The sequence below is a fragment of the Daphnia carinata genome, chromosome 10 (genome assembly GCF_022539665.2).
Source record: "Daphnia carinata strain CSIRO-1 chromosome 10, CSIRO_AGI_Dcar_HiC_V3, whole genome shotgun sequence".
NCBI lineage: Eukaryota > Metazoa > Arthropoda > Branchiopoda > Diplostraca > Daphniidae > Daphnia > Daphnia carinata.
The window spans coordinates 2,076,228-2,102,015 of record NC_081340.1 but is presented as its reverse complement, the minus strand read 5'-3'; the positions used below and the strand labels follow the sequence as shown (position 1 = coordinate 2,102,015).

The following is a 25,788-nucleotide window of genomic DNA, read 5'->3' as shown; positions in this document are numbered from 1 at the left end:
CGCATTTTTTTACAAGGGAAAACTACTATTAATTTTTTCAGCATAGGCATTCAAATTATCAAGCAGGGCTTGTTCAACATAAGCATCCATGATTTGGCGTTGAATCTCCAGTTTACTGGTTTCCTCAGCTAGGTATTTTTCTAGATTCGCTTTGGAAGAGATAGCGTCCTCTAAAGAAGCTACCGACTGGTGGTACAAGTCAGAATACTGCTGATTCGAAGATTTGCATTCGTTCAACAATAATTCATAAGCTGCTTTCTCAGCAGTCCAGGTTAATTGCAGCTCTTTCAGGAGCTCAAATGCCGTAAAATTATTTTCCGTTTGATTAAGAGTGTGTACTTTTATAAACTCTGTAATGTTATTCAGCTGACTTTGGCAAAGAAAGCAAGAATCATCCCAAATTTTCGTTCTCAGCAGCTCATTAGTTTGATTCGCCCCATCAATACGATCTGGCTCCGTAGGAACGCTTTGTGTACTTTCAGTGGTTTCCTCCATTGCCCGAATCATCCAGTGTTGACTGTCTGCGACGGCTTCAGCCAGTTCCAAACGCAATTTTTGCTCTAAAATTTCAGTTAACGTTGTGTTACGTCCGTCCCCTGTACTGTTTCCTTCATCCAAGGGAATGGCAATGTCTTCATACCCTTGCCAGATCGCATTTGCAATTTTTGTCCGTTCATTTTCATAAAACGCCAAGTTTTCTTCCACTTTTTCCAATTTGGGGATTAAAATATCAGATGCATTTTCGATTTTCTTCTGTGCAGCCAAAAGTTCGTCATACACAGCATACAAAATTTCGCTTGTCGAAGAATTCGTCCCAAGCGTTTCGCTGTTTGCTTTACCAGCCGATGCTAAAATAGGTATGAATTCGTCCACTGCGAATTTTGAAATATTTCGAATTTCATCAAAAACCAGCAAGACTTTTTCCTGTGTCAGATTAAAGATTCTTTGCAGATCCTTTAACATTTCAAGTGTAGTGATGTTTGCTTCAAACATTGGAAAGTCTGTTTGTCCTATTAAAGAATTGAAATTTTGATTTTCTATTTTAATCAAATCTCTTGCAAAGTTTGCAATGTTCGCAATTTCATCCTCTGCTAGAAGCAATTGCTCTTTATTCTGTTTCAACTCCCTTTTCCATTCTTGTAACATTTCAAGTGTTGTGGCATTTTCTACGGCCATCGAGTCATTTCCATCATTTCTGGACAGGGTAATGTTTTGATATTCTATCTTGACAACATCGGAAACCTCTTTCATTTGTTTCTCACACAGAGCTGTAGCAGACAGTTCACGATGCACGGCCTGCAGAATGTCGATGGTCGACATGTTTTGGTCAGCAGGATCTGTAGACGTTCCGTTAGCGAAACCCAAACGGTCTGAAAAGGTATTCATTGCATAATCTGAAATGTTTCTAATTTCATCCTTTGCAAGCAGTGCCTGTTGTTGCATTTCTTTGAATCTTGTTTGCCATTGTTGTAAAAGATCAATAGATGAAGCGTTGGGTCCAGAGGTTGAATGGCACAAAGCTGCAGCAGTCAATTCACGATGCACCGCCTTCAGTACATCAATTGTCGAGGCATTTTTGTCAAGAGACTCAGTAATCGTTCCATTAGGAGTAGTCAGGATGTGTGAAAATGTATTTGAGACAAAGTCTGCAATGTTTTTCACTTCATCCTTTGCGAGCAGTGCCTGTTGCTCAACTCCTTTGAACTGTCTTTGCCACTCTTGTAATGTTTCCATTGCCGAAGCATTTGGTCCAAGGATTGCTGGACTTGTTTGGCCAAGTGAAGCCCCTATTGCTTTTAAACCTAAGCTTATAATGTCTTCTGCATACTTTGCAATGTTCTCAGTTTCATCAGCAGTTGATAACAGTTGATTTTGGGACTGCTTCAATGCCCCCTGCAACTCTGTTAAATTTTGTGTTGGCATGCTAGTTGGTCCATCAACCGTGTCATTTAAAACTCCGTTGGAAACATTTGCATTTTCAGAGACCAAATCAGTCCAATCTCTCGCAAAACTGTTCATGCTGAGAATTCCATCTTTGGTCAAGAGGAGTTGTTCCTGAGCAGACTTCAATCCTTGTTGTATATCTTTCATTCTTTCAGCTGCTGCAGTGGTATTGGTTACAAATATTGGGTTACTAGATTGGCTTGTTGAAGCGATGGTTTTGTTGTCCCCCAAATTCATTAAGTCAAGAGTGGCGAGAGCGATGTCCTTAATCTCCTCTTTGGCCACAAGTAATATTTCTTTCGCCTGCATTAATTTTTCTTGCCAATCTCGAAGTGTTTGGATCGGAGTAGTTTTTAGCTCAGGACTTGTGTCATTTACCTCTTGCACTGAATCGTCAATGGGGCTAGGGTTTAATTCACTGGTAAACTTTGTCGCAAATCCGGTAATGTTTTTAATTTCATCGTTGGTAAGCAACAGTAGTTCCTGGGTTCGCTTCAATTTCCTTTGCAAGTCGTTTAAGGTTTCTATTGTGGCTGGGTCATGTTCTAGAGGTGTGGCATTCACTGGCAAAGTGTAAGCATCCAGCAATTTTTGTGTTTCTGGCACCATAAACTCTCTGGCAAAGTTTGCAATGTTCGCAATTTCATCCTCTGCTAGAAGCAATTGCTCTTTATTCTGTTTCAACTCCCTTTTCCATTCTTGTAACATTTCAAGTGTTGTGGCATTTTCTACGGCCATCGAGTCATTTCCATCATTTCTGGACAGGGTAATGTTTTGATATTCTATCTTGACAACATCGGAAACCTCTTTCATTTGTTTCTCACACAGAGCTGTAGCAGACAATTCACGATGCACGGCCTGCAGAATGTCGATGGTCGACATGTTTTGGTCAGCAGGATCTGTAGACGTTCCGTTAGCGAAACCCAAACGGTCTGAAAAGGTATTCATTGCATAATCTGAAATGTTTCTAATTTCATCCTTTGCAAGCAGTGCCTGTTGTTGCATTTCTTTGAATCTTGTTTGCCATTGTTGTAAAAGATCAATAGATGAAGCGTTGGGTCCAGAGGTTGAATGGCACAAAGCTGCAGCAGTCAATTCACGATGCACCGCCTTCAGTACATCAATTGTCGAGGCATTTTTGTCAAGAGACTCAGTAATCGTTCCATTAGGAGTAGTCAGGATGTGTGAAAATGTATTTGAGACAAAGTCTGCAATGTTTTTCACTTCATCCTTTGCGAGCAGTGCCTGTTGCTCAACTCCTTTGAACTGTCTTTGCCACTCTTGTAATGTTTCCATTGCCGAAGCATTTGGTCCAAGGATTGCTGGACTTGTTTGGCCAAGTGAAGCCCCTATTGCTTTTAAACCTAAGCTTATAATGTCTTCTGCATACTTTGCAATGTTCTCAGTTTCATCAGCAGTTGATAACAGTTGATTTTGGGACTGCTTCAATGCCCCCTGCAACTCTGTTAAATTTTGTGTTGGCATGCTAGTTGGTCCATCAACCGTGTCATTTAAAACTCCGTTGGAAACATTTGCATTTTCAGAGACCAAATCAGTCCAATCTCTCGCAAAACTGTTCATGCTGAGAATTCCATCTTTGGTCAAGAGGAGTTGTTCCTGAGCAGACTTCAATCCTTGTTGTATATCTTTCATTCTTTCAGCTGCTGCAGTGGTATTGGTTACAAATATTGGGTTACTAGATTGGCTTGTTGAAGCGATGGTTTTGTTGTCCCCCAAATTCATTAAGTCAAGAGTGGCGAGAGCGATGTCCTTAATCTCCTCTTTGGCCACAAGTAATATTTCTTTCGCCTGCATTAATTTTTCTTGCCAATCTCGAAGTGTTTGGATCGGAGTAGTTTTTAGCTCAGGACTTGTGTCATTTACCTCTTGCACTGAATCGTCAATGGGGCTAGGGTTTAATTCACTGGTAAACTTTGTCGCAAATCCGGTAATGTTTTTAATTTCATCGTTGGTAAGCAACAGTAGTTCCTGGGTTCGCTTCAATTTCCTTTGCAAGTCGTTTATGGTTTCTATTGTGGCTGGGTCATGTTCTAGAGGTGTGGCATTCACTGGCAAAGTGTAAGCATCCAGCAATTTTTGTGTTTCTGGCACCATAAACTCTCTGGCAAAGTTTGCAATGTTCGCAATTTCATCCTCTGCTAGAAGCAATTGCTCTTTATTCTGTTTCAACTCCCTTTTCCATTCTTGTAACATTTCAAGTGTTGTGGCATTTTCTACGGCCATCGAGTCATTTCCATCATTTCTGGACAGGGTGATGTTTTGATATTCTATCTTGACAACATCGGAAACCTCTTTCATTTGTTTCTCACACAGAGCTGTAGCAGACAATTCACGATGCACGGCCTGCAGAATGTCGATGGTCGACATGTTTTGGTCAGCAGGATCTGTAGACGTTCCGTTAGCGAAACCCAAACGGTCTGAAAAGGTATTCATTGCATAATCTGAAATGTTTCTAATTTCATCCTTTGCAAGCAGTGCCTGTTGTTGCATTTCTTTGAATCTTGTTTGCCATTGTTGTAAAAGATCAATAGATGAAGCGTTGGGTCCAGAGGTTGAATGGCACAAAGCTGCAGCAGTCAATTCACGATGCACCGCCTTCAGTACATCAATTGTCGAGGCATTTTTGTCAAGAGACTCAGTAATCGTTCCATTAGGAGTAGTCAGGATGTGTGAAAATGTATTTGAGACAAAGTCTGCAATGTTTTTCACTTCATCCTTTGCGAGCAGTGCCTGTTGCTCAACTCCTTTGAACTGTCTTTGCCACTCTTGTAATGTTTCCATTGCCGAAGCATTTGGTCCAAGGATTGCTGGACTTGTTTGGCCAAGTGAAGCCCCTATTGCTTTTAAACCTAAGCTTATAATGTCTTCTGCATACTTTGCAATGTTCTCAGTTTCATCAGCAGTTGATAACAGTTGATTTTGGGACTGCTTCAATGCCCCCTGCAACTCTGTTAAATTTTGTGTTGGCATGCTAGTTGGTCCATCAACCGTGTCATTTAAAACTCCGTTGGAAACATTTGCATTTTCAGAGACCAAATCAGTCCAATCTCTCGCAAAACTGTTCATGCTGAGAATTCCATCTTTGGTCAAGAGGAGTTGTTCCTGAGCAGACTTCAATCCTTGTTGTATATCTTTCATTCTTTCAGCTGCTGCAGTGGTATTGGTTACAAATATTGGGTTACTAGATTGGCTTGTTGAAGCGATGGTTTTATTGTCCCCCAAATTCATTAAGTCAAGAGTGGCGAGAGCGATGTCCTTAATCTCCTCTTTGGCCACAAGTAATATTTCTTTCGCCTGCATTAATTTTTCTTGCCAATCTCGAAGTGTTTGGATCGGAGTAGTTTTTAGCTCAGGACTTGTGTCATTTACCTCTTGCACTGAATCGTCAATGGGGCTAGGGTTTAATTCACTGGTAAACTTTGTCGCAAATCCGGTAATGTTTTTAATTTCATCGTTGGTAAGCAACAGTAGTTCCTGGGTTCGCTTCAATTTCCTTTGCAAGTCGTTTAAGGTTTCTATTGTGGCTGGGTCATGTTCTAGAGGTGTGGCATTCACTGGCAAAGTGTAAGCATCCAGCAATTTTTGTGTTTCTGGCACCATAAACTCTCTGGCAAAGTTTGCAATGTTCGCAATTTCATCCTCTGCTAGAAGCAATTGCTCTTTATTCTGTTTCCACTCCCTTTTCCATTCTTGTAACATTTCAAGTGTTGTGGCATTTTCTACGGCCATCGAGTCATTTCCATCATTTCTGGACAGGGTGATGTTTTGATATTCTATCTTGACAACATCGGAAACCTCTTTCATTTGTTTCTCACACAGAGCTGTAGCAGACAATTCACGATGCACGGCCTGCAGAATGTCGATGGTCGACATGTTTTGGTCAGCAGGATCTGTAGACGTTCCGTTAGCGAAACCCAAACGGTCTGAAAAGGTATTCATTGCATAATCTGAAATGTTTCTAATTTCATCCTTTGCAAGCAGTGCCTGTTGTTGCATTTCTTTGAATCTTGTTTGCCATTGTTGTAAAAGATCAATAGATGAAGCGTTGGGTCCAGAGGTTGAATGGCACAAAGCTGCAGCAGTCAATTCACGATGCACCGCCTTCAGTACATCAATTGTCGAGGCATTTTTGTCAAGAGACTCAGTAATCGTTCCATTAGGAGTAGTCAGGATGTGTGAAAATGTATTTGAGACAAAGTCTGCAATGTTTTTCACTTCATCCTTTGCGAGCAGTGCCTGTTGCTCAACTCCTTTGAACTGTCTTTGCCACTCTTGTAATGTTTCCATTGCCGAAGCATTTGGTCCAAGGATTGCTGGACTTGTTTGGCCAAGTGAAGCCCCTATTGCTTTTAAACCTAAGCTTATAATGTCTTCTGCATACTTTGCAATGTTCTCAGTTTCATCAGCAGTTGATAACAGTTGATTTTGGGACTGCTTCAATGCCCCCTGCAACTCTGTTAAATTTTGTGTTGGCATGCTAGTTGGTCCATCAACCGTGTCATTTAAAACTCCGTTGGAAACATTTGCATTTTCAGAGACCAAATCAGTCCAATCTCTCGCAAAACTGTTCATGCTGAGAATTCCATCTTTGGTCAAGAGGAGTTGTTCCTGAGCAGACTTCAATCCTTGTTGTATATCTTTCATTCTTTCAGCTGCTGCAGTGGTATTGGTTACAAATATTGGGTTACTAGATTGGCTTGTTGAAGCGATGGTTTTGTTGTCCCCCAAATTCATTAAGTCAAGAGTGGCGAGAGCGATGTCCTTAATCTCCTCTTTGGCCACAAGTAATATTTCTTTCGCCTGCATTAATTTTTCTTGCCAATCTCGAAGTGTTTGGATCGGAGTAGTTTTTAGCTCAGGACTTGTGTCATTTACCTCTTGCACTGAATCGTCAATGGGGCTAGGGTTTAATTCACTGGTAAACTTTGTCGCAAATCCGGTAATGTTTTTAATTTCATCGTTGGTAAGCAACAGTAGTTCCTGGGTTCGCTTCAATTTCCTTTGCAAGTCGTTTAAGGTTTCTATTGTGGCTGGGTCATGTTCTAGAGGTGTGGCATTCACTGGCAAAATGTAAGCATCCAGCAATTTTTGTGTTTCTGGCACCATAAACTCTCTGGCAAAGTTTGCAATGTTCGCAATTTCATCCTCTGCTAGAAGCAATTGCTCTTTATTCTGTTTCAACTCCCTTTTCCATTCTTGTAACATTTCAAGTGTTGTGGCATTTTCTACGGCCATCGAGTCATTTCCATCATTTCTGGACAGGGTAATGTTTTGATATTCTATCTTGACAACATCGGAAACCTCTTTCATTTGTTTCTCACACAGAGCTGTAGCAGACAATTCACGATGCACGGCCTGCAGAATGTCGATGGTCGACATGTTTTGGTCAGCAGGATCTGTAGACGTTCCGTTAGCGAAACCCAAACGGTCTGAAAAGGTATTCATTGCATAATCTGAAATGTTTCTAATTTCATCCTTTGCAAGCAGTGCCTGTTGTTGCATTTCTTTGAATCTTGTTTGCCATTGTTGTAAAAGATCAATAGATGAAGCGTTGGGTCCAGAGGTTGAATGGCACAAAGCTGCAGCAGTCAATTCACGATGCACCGCCTTCAGTACATCAATTGTCGAGGCATTTTTGTCAAGAGACTCAGTAATCGTTCCATTAGGAGTAGTCAGGATGTGTGAAAATGTATTTGAGACAAAGTCTGCAATGTTTTTCACTTCATCCTTTGCGAGCAGTGCCTGTTGCTCAACTCCTTTGAACTGTCTTTGCCACTCTTGTAATGTTTCCATTGCCGAAGCATTTGGTCCAAGGATTGCTGGACTTGTTTGGCCAAGTGAAGCCCCTATTGCTTTTAAACCTAAGCTTATAATGTCTTCTGCATACTTTGCAATGTTCTCAGTTTCATCAGCAGTTGATAACAGTTGATTTTGGGACTGCTTCAATGCCCCCTGCAACTCTGTTAAATTTTGTGTTGGCATGCTAGTTGGTCCATCAACCGTGTCATTTAAAACTCCGTTGGAAACATTTGCATTTTCAGAGACCAAATCAGTCCAATCTCTCGCAAAACTGTTCATGCTGAGAATTCCATCTTTGGTCAAGAGGAGTTGTTCCTGAGCAGACTTCAATCCTTGTTGTATATCTTTCATTCTTTCAGCTGCTGCAGTGGTATTGGTTACAAATATTGGGTTACTAGATTGGCTTGTTGAAGCGATGGTTTTATTGTCCCCCAAATTCATTAAGTCAAGAGTGGCGAGAGCGATGTCCTTAATCTCCTCTTTGGCCACAAGTAATATTTCTTTCGCCTGCATTAATTTTTCTTGCCAATCTCGAAGTGTTTGGATCGGAGTAGTTTTTAGCTCAGGACTTGTGTCATTTACCTCTTGCACTGAATCGTCAATGGGGCTAGGGTTTAATTCACTGGTAAACTTTGTCGCAAATCCGGTAATGTTTTTAATTTCATCGTTGGTAAGCAACAGTAGTTCCTGGGTTCGCTTCAATTTCCTTTGCAAGTCGTTTAAGGTTTCTATTGTGGCTGGGTCATGTTCTAGAGGTGTGGCATTCACTGGCAAAGTGTAAGCATCCAGCAATTTTTGTGTTTCTGGCACCATAAACTCTCTGGCAAAGTTTGCAATGTTCGCAATTTCATCCTCTGCTAGAAGCAATTGCTCTTTATTCTGTTTCAACTCCCTTTTCCATTCTTGTAACATTTCAAGTGTTGTGGCATTTTCTACGGCCATCGAGTCATTTCCATCATTTCTGGACAGGGTGATGTTTTGATATTCTATCTTGACAACATCGGAAACCTCTTTCATTTGTTTCTCACACAGAGCTGTAGCAGACAATTCACGATGCACGGCCTGCAGAATGTCGATGGTCGACATGTTTTGGTCAGCAGGATCTGTAGACGTTCCGTTAGCGAAACCCAAACGGTCTGAAAAGGTATTCATTGCATAATCTGAAATGTTTCTAATTTCATCCTTTGCAAGCAGTGCCTGTTGTTGCATTTCTTTGAATCTTGTTTGCCATTGTTGTAAAAGATCAATAGATGAAGCGTTGGGTCCAGAGGTTGAATGGCACAAAGCTGCAGCAGTCAATTCACGATGCACCGCCTTCAGTACATCAATTGTCGAGGCATTTTTGTCAAGAGACTCAGTAATCGTTCCATTAGGAGTAGTCAGGATGTGTGAAAATGTATTTGAGACAAAGTCTGCAATGTTTTTCACTTCATCCTTTGCGAGCAGTGCCTGTTGCTCAACTCCTTTGAACTGTCTTTGCCACTCTTGTAATGTTTCCATTGCCGAAGCATTTGGTCCAAGGATTGCTGGACTTGTTTGGCCAAGTGAAGCCCCTATTGCTTTTAAACCTAAGCTTATAATGTCTTCTGCATACTTTGCAATGTTCTCAGTTTCATCAGCAGTTGATAACAGTTGATTTTGGGACTGCTTCAATGCCCCCTGCAACTCTGTTAAATTTTGTGTTGGCATGCTAGTTGGTCCATCAACCGTGTCATTTAAAACTCCGTTGGAAACATTTGCATTTTCAGAGACCAAATCAGTCCAATCTCTCGCAAAACTGTTCATGCTGAGAATTCCATCTTTGGTCAAGAGGAGTTGTTCCTGAGCAGACTTCAATCCTTGTTGTATATCTTTCATTCTTTCAGCTGCTGCAGTGGTATTGGTTACAAATATTGGGTTACTAGATTGGCTTGTTGAAGCGATGGTTTTATTGTCCCCCAAATTCATTAAGTCAAGAGTGGCGAGAGCGATGTCCTTAATCTCCTCTTTGGCCACAAGTAATATTTCTTTCGCCTGCATTAATTTTTCTTGCCAATCTCGAAGTGTTTGGATCGGAGTAGTTTTTAGCTCAGGACTTGTGTCATTTACCTCTTGCACTGAATCGTCAATGGGGCTAGGGTTTAATTCACTGGTAAACTTTGTCGCAAATCCGGTAATGTTTTTAATTTCATCGTTGGTAAGCAACAGTAGTTCCTGGGTTCGCTTCAATTTCCTTTGCAAGTCGTTTAAGGTTTCTATTGTGGCTGGGTCATGTTCTAGAGGTGTGGCATTCACTGGCAAAGTGTAAGCATCCAGCAATTTTTGTGTTTCTGGCACCATAAACTCTCTGGCAAAGTTTGCAATGTTCGCAATTTCATCCTCTGCTAGAAGCAATTGCTCTTTATTCTGTTTCAACTCCCTTTTCCATTCTTGTAACATTTCAAGTGTTGTGGCATTTTCTACGGCCATCGAGTCATTTCCATCATTTCTGGACAGGGTAATGTTTTGATATTCTATCTTGACAACATCGGAAACCTCTTTCATTTGTTTCTCACACAGAGCTGTAGCAGACAATTCACGATGCACGGCCTGCAGAATGTCGATGGTCGACATGTTTTGGTCAGCAGGATCTGTAGACGTTCCGTTAGCGAAACCCAAACGGTCTGAAAAGGTATTCATTGCATAATCTGAAATGTTTCTAATTTCATCCTTTGCAAGCAGTGCCTGTTGTTGCATTTCTTTGAATCTTGTTTGCCATTGTTGTAAAAGATCAATAGATGAAGCGTTGGGTCCAGAGGTTGAATGGCACAAAGCTGCAGCAGTCAATTCACGATGCACCGCCTTCAGTACATCAATTGTCGAGGCATTTTTGTCAAGAGACTCAGTAATCGTTCCATTAGGAGTAGTCAGGATGTGTGAAAATGTATTTGAGACAAAGTCTGCAATGTTTTTCACTTCATCCTTTGCGAGCAGTGCCTGTTGCTCAACTCCTTTGAACTGTCTTTGCCACTCTTGTAATGTTTCCATTGCCGAAGCATTTGGTCCAAGGATTGCTGGACTTGTTTGGCCAAGTGAAGCCCCTATTGCTTTTAAACCTAAGCTTATAATGTCTTCTGCATACTTTGCAATGTTCTCAGTTTCATCAGCAGTTGATAACAGTTGATTTTGGGACTGCTTCAATGCCCCCTGCAACTCTGTTAAATTTTGTGTTGGCATGCTAGTTGGTCCATCAACCGTGTCATTTAAAACTCCGTTGGAAACATTTGCATTTTCAGAGACCAAATCAGTCCAATCTCTCGCAAAACTGTTCATGCTGAGAATTCCATCTTTGGTCAAGAGGAGTTGTTCCTGAGCAGACTTCAATCCTTGTTGTATATCTTTCATTCTTTCAGCTGCTGCAGTGGTATTGGTTACAAATATTGGGTTACTAGATTGGCTTGTTGAAGCGATGGTTTTATTGTCCCCCAAATTCATTAAGTCAAGAGTGGCGAGAGCGATGTCCTTAATCTCCTCTTTGGCCACAAGTAATATTTCTTTCGCCTGCATTAATTTTTCTTGCCAATCTCGAAGTGTTTGGATCGGAGTAGTTTTTAGCTCAGGACTTGTGTCATTTACCTCTTGCACTGAATCGTCAATGGGGCTAGGGTTTAATTCACTGGTAAACTTTGTCGCAAATCCGGTAATGTTTTTAATTTCATCGTTGGTAAGCAACAGTAGTTCCTGGGTTCGCTTCAATTTCCTTTGCAAGTCGTTTAAGGTTTCTATTGTGGCTGGGTCATGTTCTAGAGGTGTGGCATTCACTGGCAAAGTGTAAGCATCCAGCAATTTTTGTGTTTCTGGCACCATAAACTCTCTGGCAAAGTTTGCAATGTTCGCAATTTCATCCTCTGCTAGAAGCAATTGCTCTTTATTCTGTTTCAACTCCCTTTTCCATTCTTGTAACATTTCAAGTGTTGTGGCATTTTCTACGGCCATCGAGTCATTTCCATCATTTCTGGACAGGGTAATGTTTTGATATTCTATCTTGACAACATCGGAAACCTCTTTCATTTGTTTCTCACACAGAGCTGTAGCAGACAATTCACGATGCACGGCCTGCAGAATGTCGATGGTCGACATGTTTTGGTCAGCAGGATCTGTAGACGTTCCGTTAGCGAAACCCAAACGGTCTGAAAAGGTATTCATTGCATAATCTGAAATGTTTCTAATTTCATCCTTTGCAAGCAGTGCCTGTTGTTGCATTTCTTTGAATCTTGTTTGCCATTGTTGTAAAAGATCAATAGATGAAGCGTTGGGTCCAGAGGTTGAATGGCACAAAGCTGCAGCAGTCAATTCACGATGCACCGCCTTCAGTACATCAATTGTCGAGGCATTTTTGTCAAGAGACTCAGTAATCGTTCCATTAGGAGTAGTCAGGATGTGTGAAAATGTATTTGAGACAAAGTCTGCAATGTTTTTCACTTCATCCTTTGCGAGCAGTGCCTGTTGCTCAACTCCTTTGAACTGTCTTTGCCACTCTTGTAATGTTTCCATTGCCGAAGCATTTGGTCCAAGGATTGCTGGACTTGTTTGGCCAAGTGAAGCCCCTATTGCTTTTAAACCTAAGCTTATAATGTCTTCTGCATACTTTGCAATGTTCTCAGTTTCATCAGCAGTTGATAACAGTTGATTTTGGGACTGCTTCAATGCCCCCTGCAACTCTGTTAAATTTTGTGTTGGCATGCTAGTTGGTCCATCAACCGTGTCATTTAAAACTCCGTTGGAAACATTTGCATTTTCAGAGACCAAATCAGTCCAATCTCTCGCAAAACTGTTCATGCTGAGAATTCCATCTTTGGTCAAGAGGAGTTGTTCCTGAGCAGACTTCAATCCTTGTTGTATATCTTTCATTCTTTCAGCTGCTGCAGTGGTATTGGTTACAAATATTGGGTTACTAGATTGGCTTGTTGAAGCGATGGTTTTATTGTCCCCCAAATTCATTAAGTCAAGAGTGGCGAGAGCGATGTCCTTAATCTCCTCTTTGGCCACAAGTAATATTTCTTTCGCCTGCATTAATTTTTCTTGCCAATCTCGAAGTGTTTGGATCGGAGTAGTTTTTAGCTCAGGACTTGTGTCATTTACCTCTTGCACTGAATCGTCAATGGGGCTAGGGTTTAATTCACTGGTAAACTTTGTCGCAAATCCGGTAATGTTTTTAATTTCATCGTTGGTAAGCAACAGTAGTTCCTGGGTTCGCTTCAATTTCCTTTGCAAGTCGTTTAAGGTTTCTATTGTGGCTGGGTCATGTTCTAGAGGTGTGGCATTCACTGGCAAAGTGTAAGCATCCAGCAATTTTTGTGTTTCTGGCACCATAAACTCTCTGGCAAAGTTTGCAATGTTCGCAATTTCATCCTCTGCTAGAAGCAATTGCTCTTTATTCTGTTTCCACTCCCTTTTCCATTCTTGTAACATTTCAAGTGTTGTGGCATTTTCTACGGCCATCGAGTCATTTCCATCATTTCTGGACAGGGTGATGTTTTGATATTCTATCTTGACAACATCGGAAACCTCTTTCATTTGTTTCTCACACAGAGCTGTAGCAGACAATTCACGATGCACGGCCTGCAGAATGTCGATGGTCGACATGTTTTGGTCAGCAGGATCTGTAGACGTTCCGTTAGCGAAACCCAAACGGTCTGAAAAGGTATTCATTGCATAATCTGAAATGTTTCTAATTTCATCCTTTGCAAGCAGTGCCTGTTGTTGCATTTCTTTGAATCTTGTTTGCCATTGTTGTAAAAGATCAATAGATGAAGCGTTGGGTCCAGAGGTTGAATGGCACAAAGCTGCAGCAGTCAATTCACGATGCACCGCCTTCAGTACATCAATTGTCGATGCATTTTTGTCAAGAGACTCAGTAATCGTTCCATTAGGAGTAGTCAGGATGTGTGAAAATGTATTTGAGACAAAGTCTGCAATGTTTTTCACTTCATCCTTTGCGAGCAGTGCCTGTTGCTCAACTCCTTTGAACTGTCTTTGCCACTCTTGTAATGTTTCCATTGCCGAAGCATTTGGTCCAAGGATTGCTGGACTTGTTTGGCCAAGTGAAGCCCCTATTGCTTTTAAACCTAAGCTTATAATGTCTTCTGCATACTTTGCAATGTTCTCAGTTTCATCAGCAGTTGATAACAGTTGATTTTGGGACTGCTTCAATGCCCCCTGCAACTCTGTTAAATTTTGTGTTGGCATGCTAGTTGGTCCATCAACCGTGTCATTTAAAACTCCGTTGGAAACATTTGCATTTTCAGAGACCAAATCAGTCCAATCTCTCGCAAAACTGTTCATGCTGAGAATTCCATCTTTGGTCAAGAGGAGTTGTTCCTGAGCAGACTTCAATCCTTGTTGTATATCTTTCATTCTTTCAGCTGCTGCAGTGGTATTGGTTACAAATATTGGGTTACTAGATTGGCTTGTTGAAGCGATGGTTTTATTGTCCCCCAAATTCATTAAGTCAAGAGTGGCGAGAGCGATGTCCTTAATCTCCTCTTTGGCCACAAGTAATATTTCTTTCGCCTGCATTAATTTTTCTTGCCAATCTCGAAGTGTTTGGATCGGAGTAGTTTTTAGCTCAGGACTTGTGTCATTTACCTCTTGCACTGAATCGTCAATGGGGCTAGGGTTTAATTCACTGGTAAACTTTGTCGCAAATCCGGTAATGTTTTTAATTTCATCGTTGGTAAGCAACAGTAGTTCCTGGGTTCGCTTCAATTTCCTTTGCAAGTCGTTTAAGGTTTCTATTGTGGCTGGGTCATGTTCTAGAGGTGTGGCATTCACTGGCAAAATGTAAGCATCCAGCAATTTTTGTGTTTCTGGCACCATAAACTCTCTGGCAAAGTTTGCAATGTTCGCAATTTCATCCTCTGCTAGAAGCAATTGCTCTTTATTCTGTTTCAACTCCCTTTTCCATTCTTGTAACATTTCAAGTGTTGTGGCATTTTCTACGGCCATCGAGTCATTTCCATCATTTCTGGACAGGGTAATGTTTTGATATTCTATCTTGACAACATCGGAAACCTCTTTCATTTGTTTCTCACACAGAGCTGTAGCAGACAATTCACGATGCACGGCCTGCAGAATGTCGATGGTCGACATGTTTTGGTCAGCAGGATCTGTAGACGTTCCGTTAGCGAAACCCAAACGGTCTGAAAAGGTATTCATTGCATAATCTGAAATGTTTCTAATTTCATCCTTTGCAAGCAGTGCCTGTTGTTGCATTTCTTTGAATCTTGTTTGCCATTGTTGTAAAAGATCAATAGATGAAGCGTTGGGTCCAGAGGTTGAATGGCACAAAGCTGCAGCAGTCAATTCACGATGCACCGCCTTCAGTACATCAATTGTCGATGCATTTTTGTCAAGAGACTCAGTAATCGTTCCATTAGGAGTAGTCAGGATGTGTGAAAATGTATTTGAGACAAAGTCTGCAATGTTTTTCACTTCATCCTTTGCGAGCAGTGCCTGTTGCTCAACTCCTTTGAACTGTCTTTGCCACTCTTGTAATGTTTCCATTGCCGAAGCATTTGGTCCAAGGATTGCTGGACTTGTTTGGCCAAGTGAAGCCCCTATTGCTTTTAAACCTAAGCTTATAATGTCTTCTGCATACTTTGCAATGTTCTCAGTTTCATCAGCAGTTGATAACAGTTGATTTTGGGACTGCTTCAATGCCCCCTGCAACTCTGTTAAATTTTGTGTTGGCATGCTAGTTGGTCCATCAACCGTGTCATTTAAAACTCCGTTGGAAACATTTGCATTTTCAGAGACCAAATCAGTCCAATCTCTCGCAAAACTGTTCATGCTGAGAATTCCATCTTTGGTCAAGAGGAGTTGTTCCTGAGCAGACTTCAATCCTTGTTGTATATCTTTCATTCTTTCAGCTGCTGCAGTGGTATTGGTTACAAATATTGGGTTACTAGATTGGCTTGTTGAAGCGATGGTTTTATTGTCCCCCAAATTCATTAAGTCAAGAGTGGCGAGAGCGATGTCCTTAATCTCCTCTTTGGCCACAAGTAATATTTCTTTCGCCTGCATTAATTTTTCTTGCCAATCTCGAAGTGTTTGGATCGGAGTAGTTTTTAGCTCAGGACTTGTGTCATTTACCTCTTGCACTGAATCGTCAATGGGGCTAGGGTTTAATTCACTGGTAAACTTTGTCGCAAATCCGGTAATGTTTTTAATTTCATCGTTGGTAAGCAACAGTAGTTCCTGGGTTCGCTTCAATTTCCTTTGCAAGTCGTTTAAGGTTTCTATTGTGGCTGGGTCATGTTCTAGAGGTGTGGCATTCACTGGCAAAATGTAAGCATCCAGCAATTTTTGTGTTTCTGGCACCATAAACTCTCTGGCAAAGTTTGCAATGTTCGCAATTTCATCCTCTGCTAGAAGCAATTGCTCTTTATTCTGTTTCAACTCCCTTTTCCATTCTTGTAACATTTCAAGTGTTGTGGCATTTTCTACGGCCATCGAGTCATTTCCATCATTTCTGGACAGGGTAATGTTTTGATATTCTATCTTGACAACATCGGAAACCTCTTTCATTTGTTTCTCACACAGAGCTGTAGCAGACAATTCACGATGCACGGCCTGCAGAATGTCGATGGTCGACATGTTTTGGTCAGCAGGATCTGTAGACGTTCCGTTAGCGAAACCCAAACGGTCTGAAAAGGTATTCATTGCATAATCTGAAATGTTTCTAATTTCATCCTTTGCAAGCAGTGCCTGTTGTTGCATTTCTTTGAATCTTGTTTGCCATTGTTGTAAAAGATCAATAGATGAAGCGTTGGGTCCAGAGGTTGAATGGCACAAAGCTGCAGCAGTCAATTCACGATGCACCGCCTTCAGTACATCAATTGTCGATGCATTTTTGTCAAGAGACTCAGTAATCGTTCCATTAGGAGTAGTCAGGATGTGTGAAAATGTATTTGAGACAAAGTCTGCAATGTTTTTCACTTCATCCTTTGCGAGCAGTGCCTGTTGCTCAACTCCTTTGAACTGTCTTTGCCACTCTTGTAATGTTTCCATTGCCGAAGCATTTGGTCCAAGGATTGCTGGACTTGTTTGGCCAAGTGAAGCCCCTATTGCTTTTAAACCTAAGCTTATAATGTCTTCTGCATACTTTGCAATGTTCTCAGTTTCATCAGCAGTTGATAACAGTTGATTTTGGGACTGCTTCAATGCCCCCTGCAACTCTGTTAAATTTTGTGTTGGCATGCTAGTTGGTCCATCAACCGTGTCATTTAAAACTCCGTTGGAAACATTTGCATTTTCAGAGACCAAATCAGTCCAATCTCTCGCAAAACTGTTCATGCTGAGAATTCCATCTTTGGTCAAGAGGAGTTGTTCCTGAGCAGACTTCAATCCTTGTTGTATATCTTTCATTCTTTCAGCTGCTGCAGTGGTATTGGTTACAAATATTGGGTTACTAGATTGGCTTGTTGAAGCGATGGTTTTATTGTCCCCCAAATTCATTAAGTCAAGAGTGGCGAGAGCGATGTCCTTAATCTCCTCTTTGGCCACAAGTAATATTTCTTTCGCCTGCATTAATTTTTCTTGCCAATCTCGAAGTGTTTGGATCGGAGTAGTTTTTAGCTCAGGACTTGTGTCATTTACCTCTTGCACTGAATCGTCAATGGGGCTAGGGTTTAATTCACTGGTAAACTTTGTCGCAAATCCGGTAATGTTTTTAATTTCATCGTTGGTAAGCAACAGTAGTTCCTGGGTTCGCTTCAATTTCCTTTGCAAGTCGTTTAAGGTTTCTATTGTGGCTGGGTCATGTTCTAGAGGTGTGGCATTCACTGGCAAAATGTAAGCATCCAGCAATTTTTGTGTTTCTGGCACCATAAACTCTCTGGCAAAGTTTGCAATGTTCGCAATTTCATCCTCTGCTAGAAGCAATTGCTCTTTATTCTGTTTCAACTCCCTTTTCCATTCTTGTAACATTTCAAGTGTTGTGGCATTTTCTACGGCCATCGAGTCATTTCCATCATTTCTGGACAGGGTAATGTTTTGATATTCTATCTTGACAACATCGGAAACCTCTTTCATTTGTTTCTCACACAGAGCTGTAGCAGACAATTCACGATGCACGGCCTGCAGAATGTCGATGGTCGACATGTTTTGGTCAGCAGGATCTGTAGACGTTCCGTTAGCGAAACCCAAACGGTCTGAAAAGGTATTCATTGCATAATCTGAAATGTTTCTAATTTCATCCTTTGCAAGCAGTGCCTGTTGTTGCATTTCTTTGAATCTTGTTTGCCATTGTTGTAAAAGATCAATAGATGAAGCGTTGGGTCCAGAGGTTGAATGGCACAAAGCTGCAGCAGTCAATTCACGATGCACCGCCTTCAGTACATCAATTGTCGATGCATTTTTGTCAAGAGACTCAGTAATCGTTCCATTAGGAGTAGTCAGGATGTGTGAAAATGTATTTGAGACAAAGTCTGCAATGTTTTTCACTTCATCCTTTGCGAGCAGTGCCTGTTGCTCAACTCCTTTGAACTGTCTTTGCCACTCTTGTAATGTTTCCATTGCCGAAGCATTTGGTCCAAGGATTGCTGGACTTGTTTGGCCAAGTGAAGCCCCTATTGCTTTTAAACCTAAGCTTATAATGTCTTCTGCATACTTTGCAATGTTCTCAGTTTCATCAGCAGTTGATAACAGTTGATTTTGGGACTGCTTCAATGCCCCCTGCAACTCTGTTAAATTTTGTGTTGGCATGCTAGTTGGTCCATCAACCGTGTCATTTAAAACTCCGTTGGAAACATTTGCATTTTCAGAGACCAAATCAGTCCAATCTCTCGCAAAACTGTTCATGCTGAGAATTCCATCTTTGGTCAAGAGGAGTTGTTCCTGAGCAGACTTCAATCCTTGTTGTATATCTTTCATTCTTTCAGCTGCTGCAGTGGTATTGGTTACAAATATTGGGTTACTAGATTGGCTTGTTGAAGCGATGGTTTTATTGTCCCCCAAATTCATTAAGTCAAGAGTGGCGAGAGCGATGTCCTTAATCTCCTCTTTGGCCACAAGTAATATTTCTTTCGCCTGCATTAATTTTTCTTGCCAATCTCGAAGTGTTTGGATCGGAGTAGTTTTTAGCTCAGGACTTGTGTCATTTACCTCTTGCACTGAATCGTCAATGGGGCTAGGGTTTAATTCACTGGTAAACTTTGTCGCAAATCCGGTAATGTTTTTAATTTCATCGTTGGTAAGCAACAGTAGTTCCTGGGTTCGCCTCAATTTCCTTTGCAAGTCGTTTAAGGTTTCTATTGTGGCTGGGTCATGTTCTAGAGGTGTGGCATTCACTGGCAAAATGTAAGCATCCAGCAATTTTTGTGTTTCTGGCACCATAAACTCTCTGGCAAAGTTTGCAATGTTCGCAATTTCATCCTCTGCTAGAAGCAATTGCTCTTTATTCTGTTTCAACTCCCTTTTCCATTCTTGTAACATTTCAAGTGTTGTGGCATTTTCTACGGCCATCGAGTCATTTCCATCATTTCTGGACAGGGTAATGTTTTGATATTCTATCTTGACAACATCGGAAACCTCTTTCATTTGTTTCTCACACAGAGCTGTAGCAGACAATTCACGATGCACGGCCTGCAGAATGTCGATGGTCGACATGTTTTGGTCAGCAGGATCTGTAGACGTTCCGTTAGCGAAACCCAAACGGTCTGAAAAGGTATTCATTGCATAATCTGAAATGTTTCTAATTTCATCCTTTGCAAGCAGTGCCTGTTGTTGCATTTCTTTGAATCTTGTTTGCCATTGTTGTAAAAGATCAATAGATGAAGCGTTGGGTCCAGAGGTTGAATGGCACAAAGCTGCAGCAGTCAATTCACGATGCACCGCCTTCAGTACATCAATTGTCGATGCATTTTTGTCAAGAGACTCAGTAATCGTTCCATTAGGAGTAGTCAGGATGTGTGAAAATGTATTTGAGACAAAGTCTGCAATGTTTTTCACTTCATCCTTTGCGAGCAGTGCCTGTTGCTCAACTCCTTTGAACTGTCTTTGCCACTCTTGTAATGTTTCCATTGCCGAAGCATTTGGTCCAAGGATTGCTGGACTTGTTTGGCCAAGTGAAGCCCCTATTGCTTTTAAACCTAAGCTTATAATGTCTTCTGCATACTTTGCAATGTTCTCAGTTTCATCAGCAGTTGATAACAGTTGATTTTGGGACTGCTTCAATGCCCCCTGCAACTCTGTTAAATTTTGTGTTGGCATGCTAGTTGGTCCATCAACCGTGTCATTTAAAACTCCGTTGGAAACATTTGCATTTTCAGAGACCAAATCAGTCCAATCTCTCGCAAAACTGTTCATGCTGAGAATTCCATCTTTGGTCAAGAGGAGTTGTTCCTGAGCAGACTTCAATCCTTGTTGTATATCTTTCATTCTTTCAGCTGCTGCAGTGGTATTGGTTACAAATATTGGGTTACTAGATTGGCTTGTTGAAGCGATGGTTTTATTGTCCCCCAAATTCATTAAGTCAAGAGTGGCGAGAGCGATGTCCTTAATCTCCTCTTTGGCCACAAGTAATATTTCTTTCGCCTGCATTAATTTTTCTTGCCAATCTCGAAGTGTTTGGATCGGAGTAGTTTTTAGCTCAGGACTTGTGTCATTTACCTCTTGCACTGAATCGTCAATGGGGCTAGGGTTTAATTCACTGGTAAACTTTGTCGCAAATCCGGTAATGTTTTTAATTTCATCGTTGGTAAGCAACAGTAGTTCCTGGGTTCGCTTCAATTTCCTTTGCAAGTCGTTTAAGGTTTCTATTATGGCTGGGTCATGTTCTAGAGGTGTGGCATTCACTGGCAAAATGTAAGCATCCAGCAATTTTTGTGTTTCTGGCACCATAAACTCTCTGGCAAAGTTTGCAATGTTCGCAATTTCATCCTTTGCTAGAAGCAATTGCTCTTTATTCTGTTTCAACTCCCTTTTCCATTCTTGTAACATTTCAAGTGTTGTGGCATTTTCTACGGCCATCGAGTCATTTCCATCATTTCTGGACAGGGTAATGTTTTGATATTCTATCTTGACAACATCGAAAACCTCGTTCAGTTTTCGCTCACATAGAAGTGCAGAATTTAATTTACGATATACTTCCTCCAAAATCTCGATTTCTGTCATGTTTTTACTATTTGAATGATGATATGTTTCATTAGAACGCATGATCATTTTTCGAAATTCGCGCGATGTGCTTGTTGAATTTTTTTCTATTTCGTCTTGTGTTAAAATCCATTGCAGTTGATTTTTTACGATATCATGCACTTTTTTCCCATAGTTTTGCATTATCTCGAATTCATCTTTCATTTCCTTTACATGGTTGTTTTGATTGATACGTACTGCTGTTATAATTTCTTTTAGTTTTTCTTTTTTCACTCTACATTTTTCCTCTTTTCTTTGTTGTAAAATGATTTGCTTTTTACAAAGATCGTACTGGGTTTCTAAGTTCTGGACCGTTTCATCCAATCGTTTTGTCTCTGTTTTTAATTCGAGAAGACAAGAAGATACCATTCCCTCTGATGCAATATTTGTTTTTTGACACTTTGATAACTTGCTTTGTTCGTCTTGTAACAGTTGAGCTAAACTTTTCTTTGTAGTTTCACAAATAGTGATGTTGCTTTCCAACAACTTTTTTTCTTCCGACATTTTATCGGACAATTTGTAACAGTTGTTTTTTATTCGTTGTGATTCAACGACAAGTCTTATTGCTGAAGAATCATCATACCCAGTGGTAAAATTTTCATCTTTTAATAGGTCAGTAATGTTTTTTATGTCATATTGGCACTCTGTAAGTTTGTGTTCCAGCTTCTGGTTTTCTATATTAAGTCGATGTGACAGACTTTCAGCATTAAATTTTTCTTTTTTCAGTTTCTGAACTAGTTGGATGGTTGATAATTTTTTTGCCCCTAAAACTGGGTCATCGTTTTCCAGTTCAAATGTAAGATTTGCTATTTCTTCTCGGTAGATAATCAGATTATTTCGTACATTAAGGTTTTCTTCGTTAGCATGAATCAAAAGGTTTTCTTTTTCCTGTATTGCTTTTTTCGTTTGTTCGATAATGAATTCAAAGTTTTTCTTTTCCTCTGTAAACCGGACTTGTTCTAGCTGTTTTTCTATTTCGAGTTTTTGGATGTTTTTACGAAGCTGGTTATTCTCTTCCTCCAGTTTTTCCGCAGTTTTGGAATACGGCTAAATATCGTAAACGGCGATTAATAATCATATATATATACCATTAATCGCCATACATAATAATAATATAATATTAAGATATAGGTAAATATTCCCTTACACGCCCCTGGCTACTTGACCACAGTTGAAATCACGTGACTATTAGACTTTAGTTACCAAAATCATTTCTTAGTTACCATTTGCGGCCATTGGCAATACCGTCTGCTTGTTGCTTTACAAAAGTATTAAAATTGTGCCGCTTCGTGATTAAAATTGTCCTACCGTATGACGTGTCGGTTGATTTAAAGTTGACTTAAAATTAACTATTCAAATACGCGTGATGAAACGACTAGTGAATGACAAGGCTTAGTTTTACCAATTGAAACTGACTTCTTCGGATTGTGTACATTTTTTTGGTGAAGTTTACGAGATGCAAGAACAAAGACTGAATCCAAAAGTGTTTTCGATTTTTGTGATTCCAGGTAAAAAAAAAAAGGCTTTTTTTGTGATTTTCTGATCGAAAGGTGGCGTAGTTCTTGCATACGAATACTAGAGTTGGTTTTACTACAAAGTCTTGATTTTGTAATTCTTCAAAGGAAAATTATGTGGGGCAAGTTCAAAATTTTTTTTCGAGTTTTAAAACCCCCTTGATTTACTACTGTCAAGGAAAGGAAATAATCATGTGGTATAGTAAAAATCCTTATCTAACCACAGTAAGAACACCCTAATACATAGATTTGAAGTGGCTTATGGCAATAAAAAATGTTTACCTTAAGCAAGATTCTTTGGATTACCAGCTGTTCGAAACTTCTCTTACAAGAATCGACCTGGAATAAAACATGTAAGTTAACTATTTTGAATTTATCTAATTTTAGGCTGCAATACCTCTGTAATGACATGTTGTTTTACATCAATTTGAGCACCTTTGCAATCTCTCATTAATTCAAGTGTTTTCTGTGATAAAATTTAACATTTTTTAACTATTATTATTTTTGTTTGTTGTGAATGTTAAAAATATGTTACTTTGTGCAGTATTTCGTCGACTGCAGCACCTGGATGCGTTGTACTATCCTAAAATATATTATTGTTATCGTGAATTTTAAGTAAATGTAGTCTGGTCATACTTCAATAAGGCTATTACGATTGTAAATGCATATTTCGTATTCCTTATACAAAAACTTACTTTGCTTGTCGTTAGGGTATTCGTTTGTAGAAATTCTTTCAGGTTTGACTCTAAGTACTCAACACACTTTCCTCTTTCATTTTTTAAAGAAACTGTAGATTTCTCCGACACGGTGCTCACAACGTTGTTGGATGAATCTTCCCCTTGGAAAAGATCATTTTCAATCCCACTTTTTTCCGCTAAAGGATTGTCGCCCAGTGTAATGCCAGTGACCGAAAAAATCATGAATATCGTAAACTTTGCCGAGTATTTGGGAGCCCTCATCACGTAGACTATAAGGAAACGGCGATGGCCAGTTGTGTTTTGCCCTACTAATTCAAAAAATACCGGAATGCTGCAATTTAAGTTTTACGATTGGTGTAGTTTGTTTTAATATTTAGTTCTATGATGTGTTATTCCAAATTTCATCATATTGTTACTCGCCCCCACGCTAGACCCCTGAAAAATTTTCCAGTTTAAATTTGAAAACGGAATGCAGTTATATGTTGTGTCAAGTTAAACTAATTCTATAGTTTTACACTGTTTACCTGATCAAAAGAGTTGTATAATAGTTTGATATTGATTTGTGATAGCTTCGTCGCCACGTACAAGTTATAACTAACATTTTAAAAAAAGGTACAGTGCTATTTCAAATGAAAATTTATTTGCTGAACGTGTTATATTTGCTTTTGTTGTGATCAAATTACTAAATTAGTCGTTTGCCATTTCAGGTTGTAGCGCCTTCGGGAAATTGAGAAAAACTCAACTTCTGGTCACTTTGAACTATATTGATTTTTCTTTCAAATTTAAGCTTGGTATACTTGGATAAACGGCTCATATTGAACGCAGTCTCATTTTCAACAGCTAGGTAATTTAAATATGCCCGTGAAACACTTTCGGTATTTGATGCCTGGCTAACTTAAAAATCACGCAGAAATGATTTCCTCACTTTTGCTTGCAGGGTCCTCTTAGCACGATTTGCCACGTCAGACTGAATAATTACGCAAATGTCAGATACGAGGACCACAAAAACTAAATATGTATTTGTTAGGTTGTGTTTATTAGAGATTTCATTTGCGTGAAGAAGGAAGCAGGCAAGTAATACGTCTAGGTATTGTTAATGGTTTCCTAAACTGTAGGTTAACTGTTAATCGTCTTGCATTTTACAGGCTGGTCATCACTATGTTTTTGAATTCCTTCATTATTCTGCTTTCGTTGATGGTTATACCTCAAACCATAATGGGTATAATCAACCTCGATTCAGGCGCAACAACACCGAAAAATGGTCCAGCAGAATTAGCTAGAAGTGTAGTGCAATTATCGACTACCTGTTCGGCGGTGGTGGATTTGCAGACAAAGCTCATACTTTCTAAGGTGAGTTCGCGTTTTCAAATGAATCATCTATAATACCGTAAAATGATGCTGCCACTCGGTTAGTAAGGAGCTCATAACAGCTATCTTTAATTTTTTGTTGTTTAAACCAGCAACTAGTAAAAAGGTATTCTTCCGACTATGTAAAGATACGTTCGTAAAACGGTTTGTACACCGAATACAACAAAAGGCCATCATGGTGTGTTTTACGAGTTAACAAATCATTATTTCTTAACAGGCATCTAGTTTGTATCCAGAATTAGAAAAATTCTTATCGACTGTAGCTGCAAAGGTATAAAATAATGTGTTTATATTTTCAACGCTTTATTTTTTAGCCCCAAATACTTTCCCATCCACTCAGATTAACTAGACAATTGGCAAATATTTGTAGGGGAAAAAGGAGTTGGATCGTACGTGTACCAATTCACGTGGGGATTTCATGGAGTACCAAAATACCGTAACGATCATTTTTGGCTGTGACTATTCATATCATTGAAGCCGTCTTTGATGCATCGTCTTTGCAAATAATAGGAAGTGAACAGACAAAAAAATCTGGCAGGAAATTATCAGGTGGCCATAGAAAAAATTAAACTCTGAAACTCACAGGAAAGGTATCGCATTATTTGTATATGTGTACTTCTAATTTGACAGTACGATTTTAATATAACTTAGGTTGATTGAACCGGAATTCATGGAAGCCAGGCCGCTACTACCACATCGTTTCCTACATTCCCCCCCCCCCTTCCCCTATTTTGACTTATGCCTAATATCAGATAAACAAAAGCTCATCTGCATTACAGTTACTGTTTGGCAAATCTAGTGGCTCTTTCGAGTGGCGAAAACGCTTGTTATAATCCATTTACATAGGGCCTTCAACAACCAAAGACTACTGGAAAGGGTAGTGATTTGGGTGTATTTTACAAAATGGGTTAACGCGGATGACGATTTATTACAAGAATTCTATTTTGAAGCGTCTACCGAATGCACATATATATTGTATACGTATAATACCCAACAAAAACGCGGGTAGATCCGTTGAATTTAAGGAGTTTTTAGGGGCAAATCTTTAAATTGTTGCAACCGATTGTTCATTGTAGAAACTCCTCGACGTCTCACAGGTGTCGCCATTGAAGGCGCTAGTTTTGGCGCAATAATTCGCCGACTTCTTTAGCATAGCGCATGGCCTACTGTAATAACGGCCACGGAGTATTATTATTATGGATGATATATTCAATCATGGATTTCCTATCCAATTCCCGTCTCTTGAAAAAGGTAATGTCAAAGTGATGTAGTACGTATTATACCAAAAAAAA

The 25,788-nt window shown here is 39.9% G+C and overlaps 2 protein-coding genes and 1 long non-coding RNA gene across 10 annotated transcripts; 2 read left to right on the top strand and 1 right to left on the bottom strand.

The window, feature by feature from the left end:
• Positions 1-1,306: 1,306 nt before the first annotated feature.
• On the top strand, positions 1,307-18,991 carry LOC130703400 (uncharacterized). Of its 8 annotated transcripts, none has more exons than XR_009421949.1 (4): positions 1,307-2,710; positions 2,773-4,216; positions 4,279-8,734; positions 8,797-18,991. It is a non-coding gene; the product is annotated as an uncharacterized LOC130703400 (long non-coding RNA). The 8 variants fall into 8 exon arrangements; XR_009421951.1 differs by having other exon boundaries at positions 1,307-4,216; positions 4,279-7,228; positions 7,291-8,734; XR_009421948.1 differs by having other exon boundaries at positions 1,307-4,216; positions 8,797-10,240; positions 10,303-18,991.
• A 3,651-nt stretch (positions 18,992-22,642) lies between these two features.
• On the bottom strand, positions 22,643-23,389 carry LOC132088398 (uncharacterized). Its single transcript, XM_059497284.1, has 5 exons — positions 23,126-23,389; positions 22,966-23,013; positions 22,828-22,896; positions 22,713-22,769; positions 22,643-22,666 (listed from the first exon to the last, which is right to left on the bottom strand). Exons 1-5 carry the CDS (start codon positions 23,387-23,389, stop codon positions 22,643-22,645), a joined length of 462 nt encoding a protein of 153 aa, XP_059353267.1.
• An 858-nt stretch (positions 23,390-24,247) lies between these two features.
• On the top strand, positions 24,248-25,072 carry LOC130697517 (uncharacterized). The gene is made up of 4 exons (XM_059497281.1): positions 24,248-24,478; positions 24,714-24,767; positions 24,867-24,932; positions 25,007-25,072. Exons 1-4 carry the CDS (start codon positions 24,287-24,289, stop codon positions 25,070-25,072), a joined length of 378 nt encoding a protein of 125 aa, XP_059353264.1. The 5' UTR covers positions 24,248-24,286.
• The last annotated feature ends 716 nt before the right edge of the window (positions 25,073-25,788 follow it).

Coding starts and splice junctions, on each gene's coding strand:
- LOC132088398 (XM_059497284.1), bottom strand. CDS start 23,389: ATGAGGGCTCCCAAATACTCGGCAAAGTTTACGATATTCATGATTTTT. Junction 23,014..23,125: donor ATACCCTAACGACAAGCAAA/GTAAGTTTTTGT, acceptor AATATATTTTAG/GATAGTACAACGCATCCAGG. Junction 22,667..22,712: donor TCCAAAGAATCTTGCTTAAG/GTAAACATTTTT, acceptor TCTATGTATTAG/GGTGTTCTTACTGTGGTTAG.
- LOC130697517 (XM_059497281.1), top strand. CDS start 24,287: ATGTTTTTGAATTCCTTCATTATTCTGCTTTCGTTGATGGTTATACCT. Junction 24,479..24,713: donor CAAAGCTCATACTTTCTAAG/GTGAGTTCGCGT, acceptor ATTTCTTAACAG/GCATCTAGTTTGTATCCAGA. Junction 24,933..25,006: donor TCATGGAGTACCAAAATACC/GTAACGATCATT, acceptor TGCAAATAATAG/GAAGTGAACAGACAAAAAAA.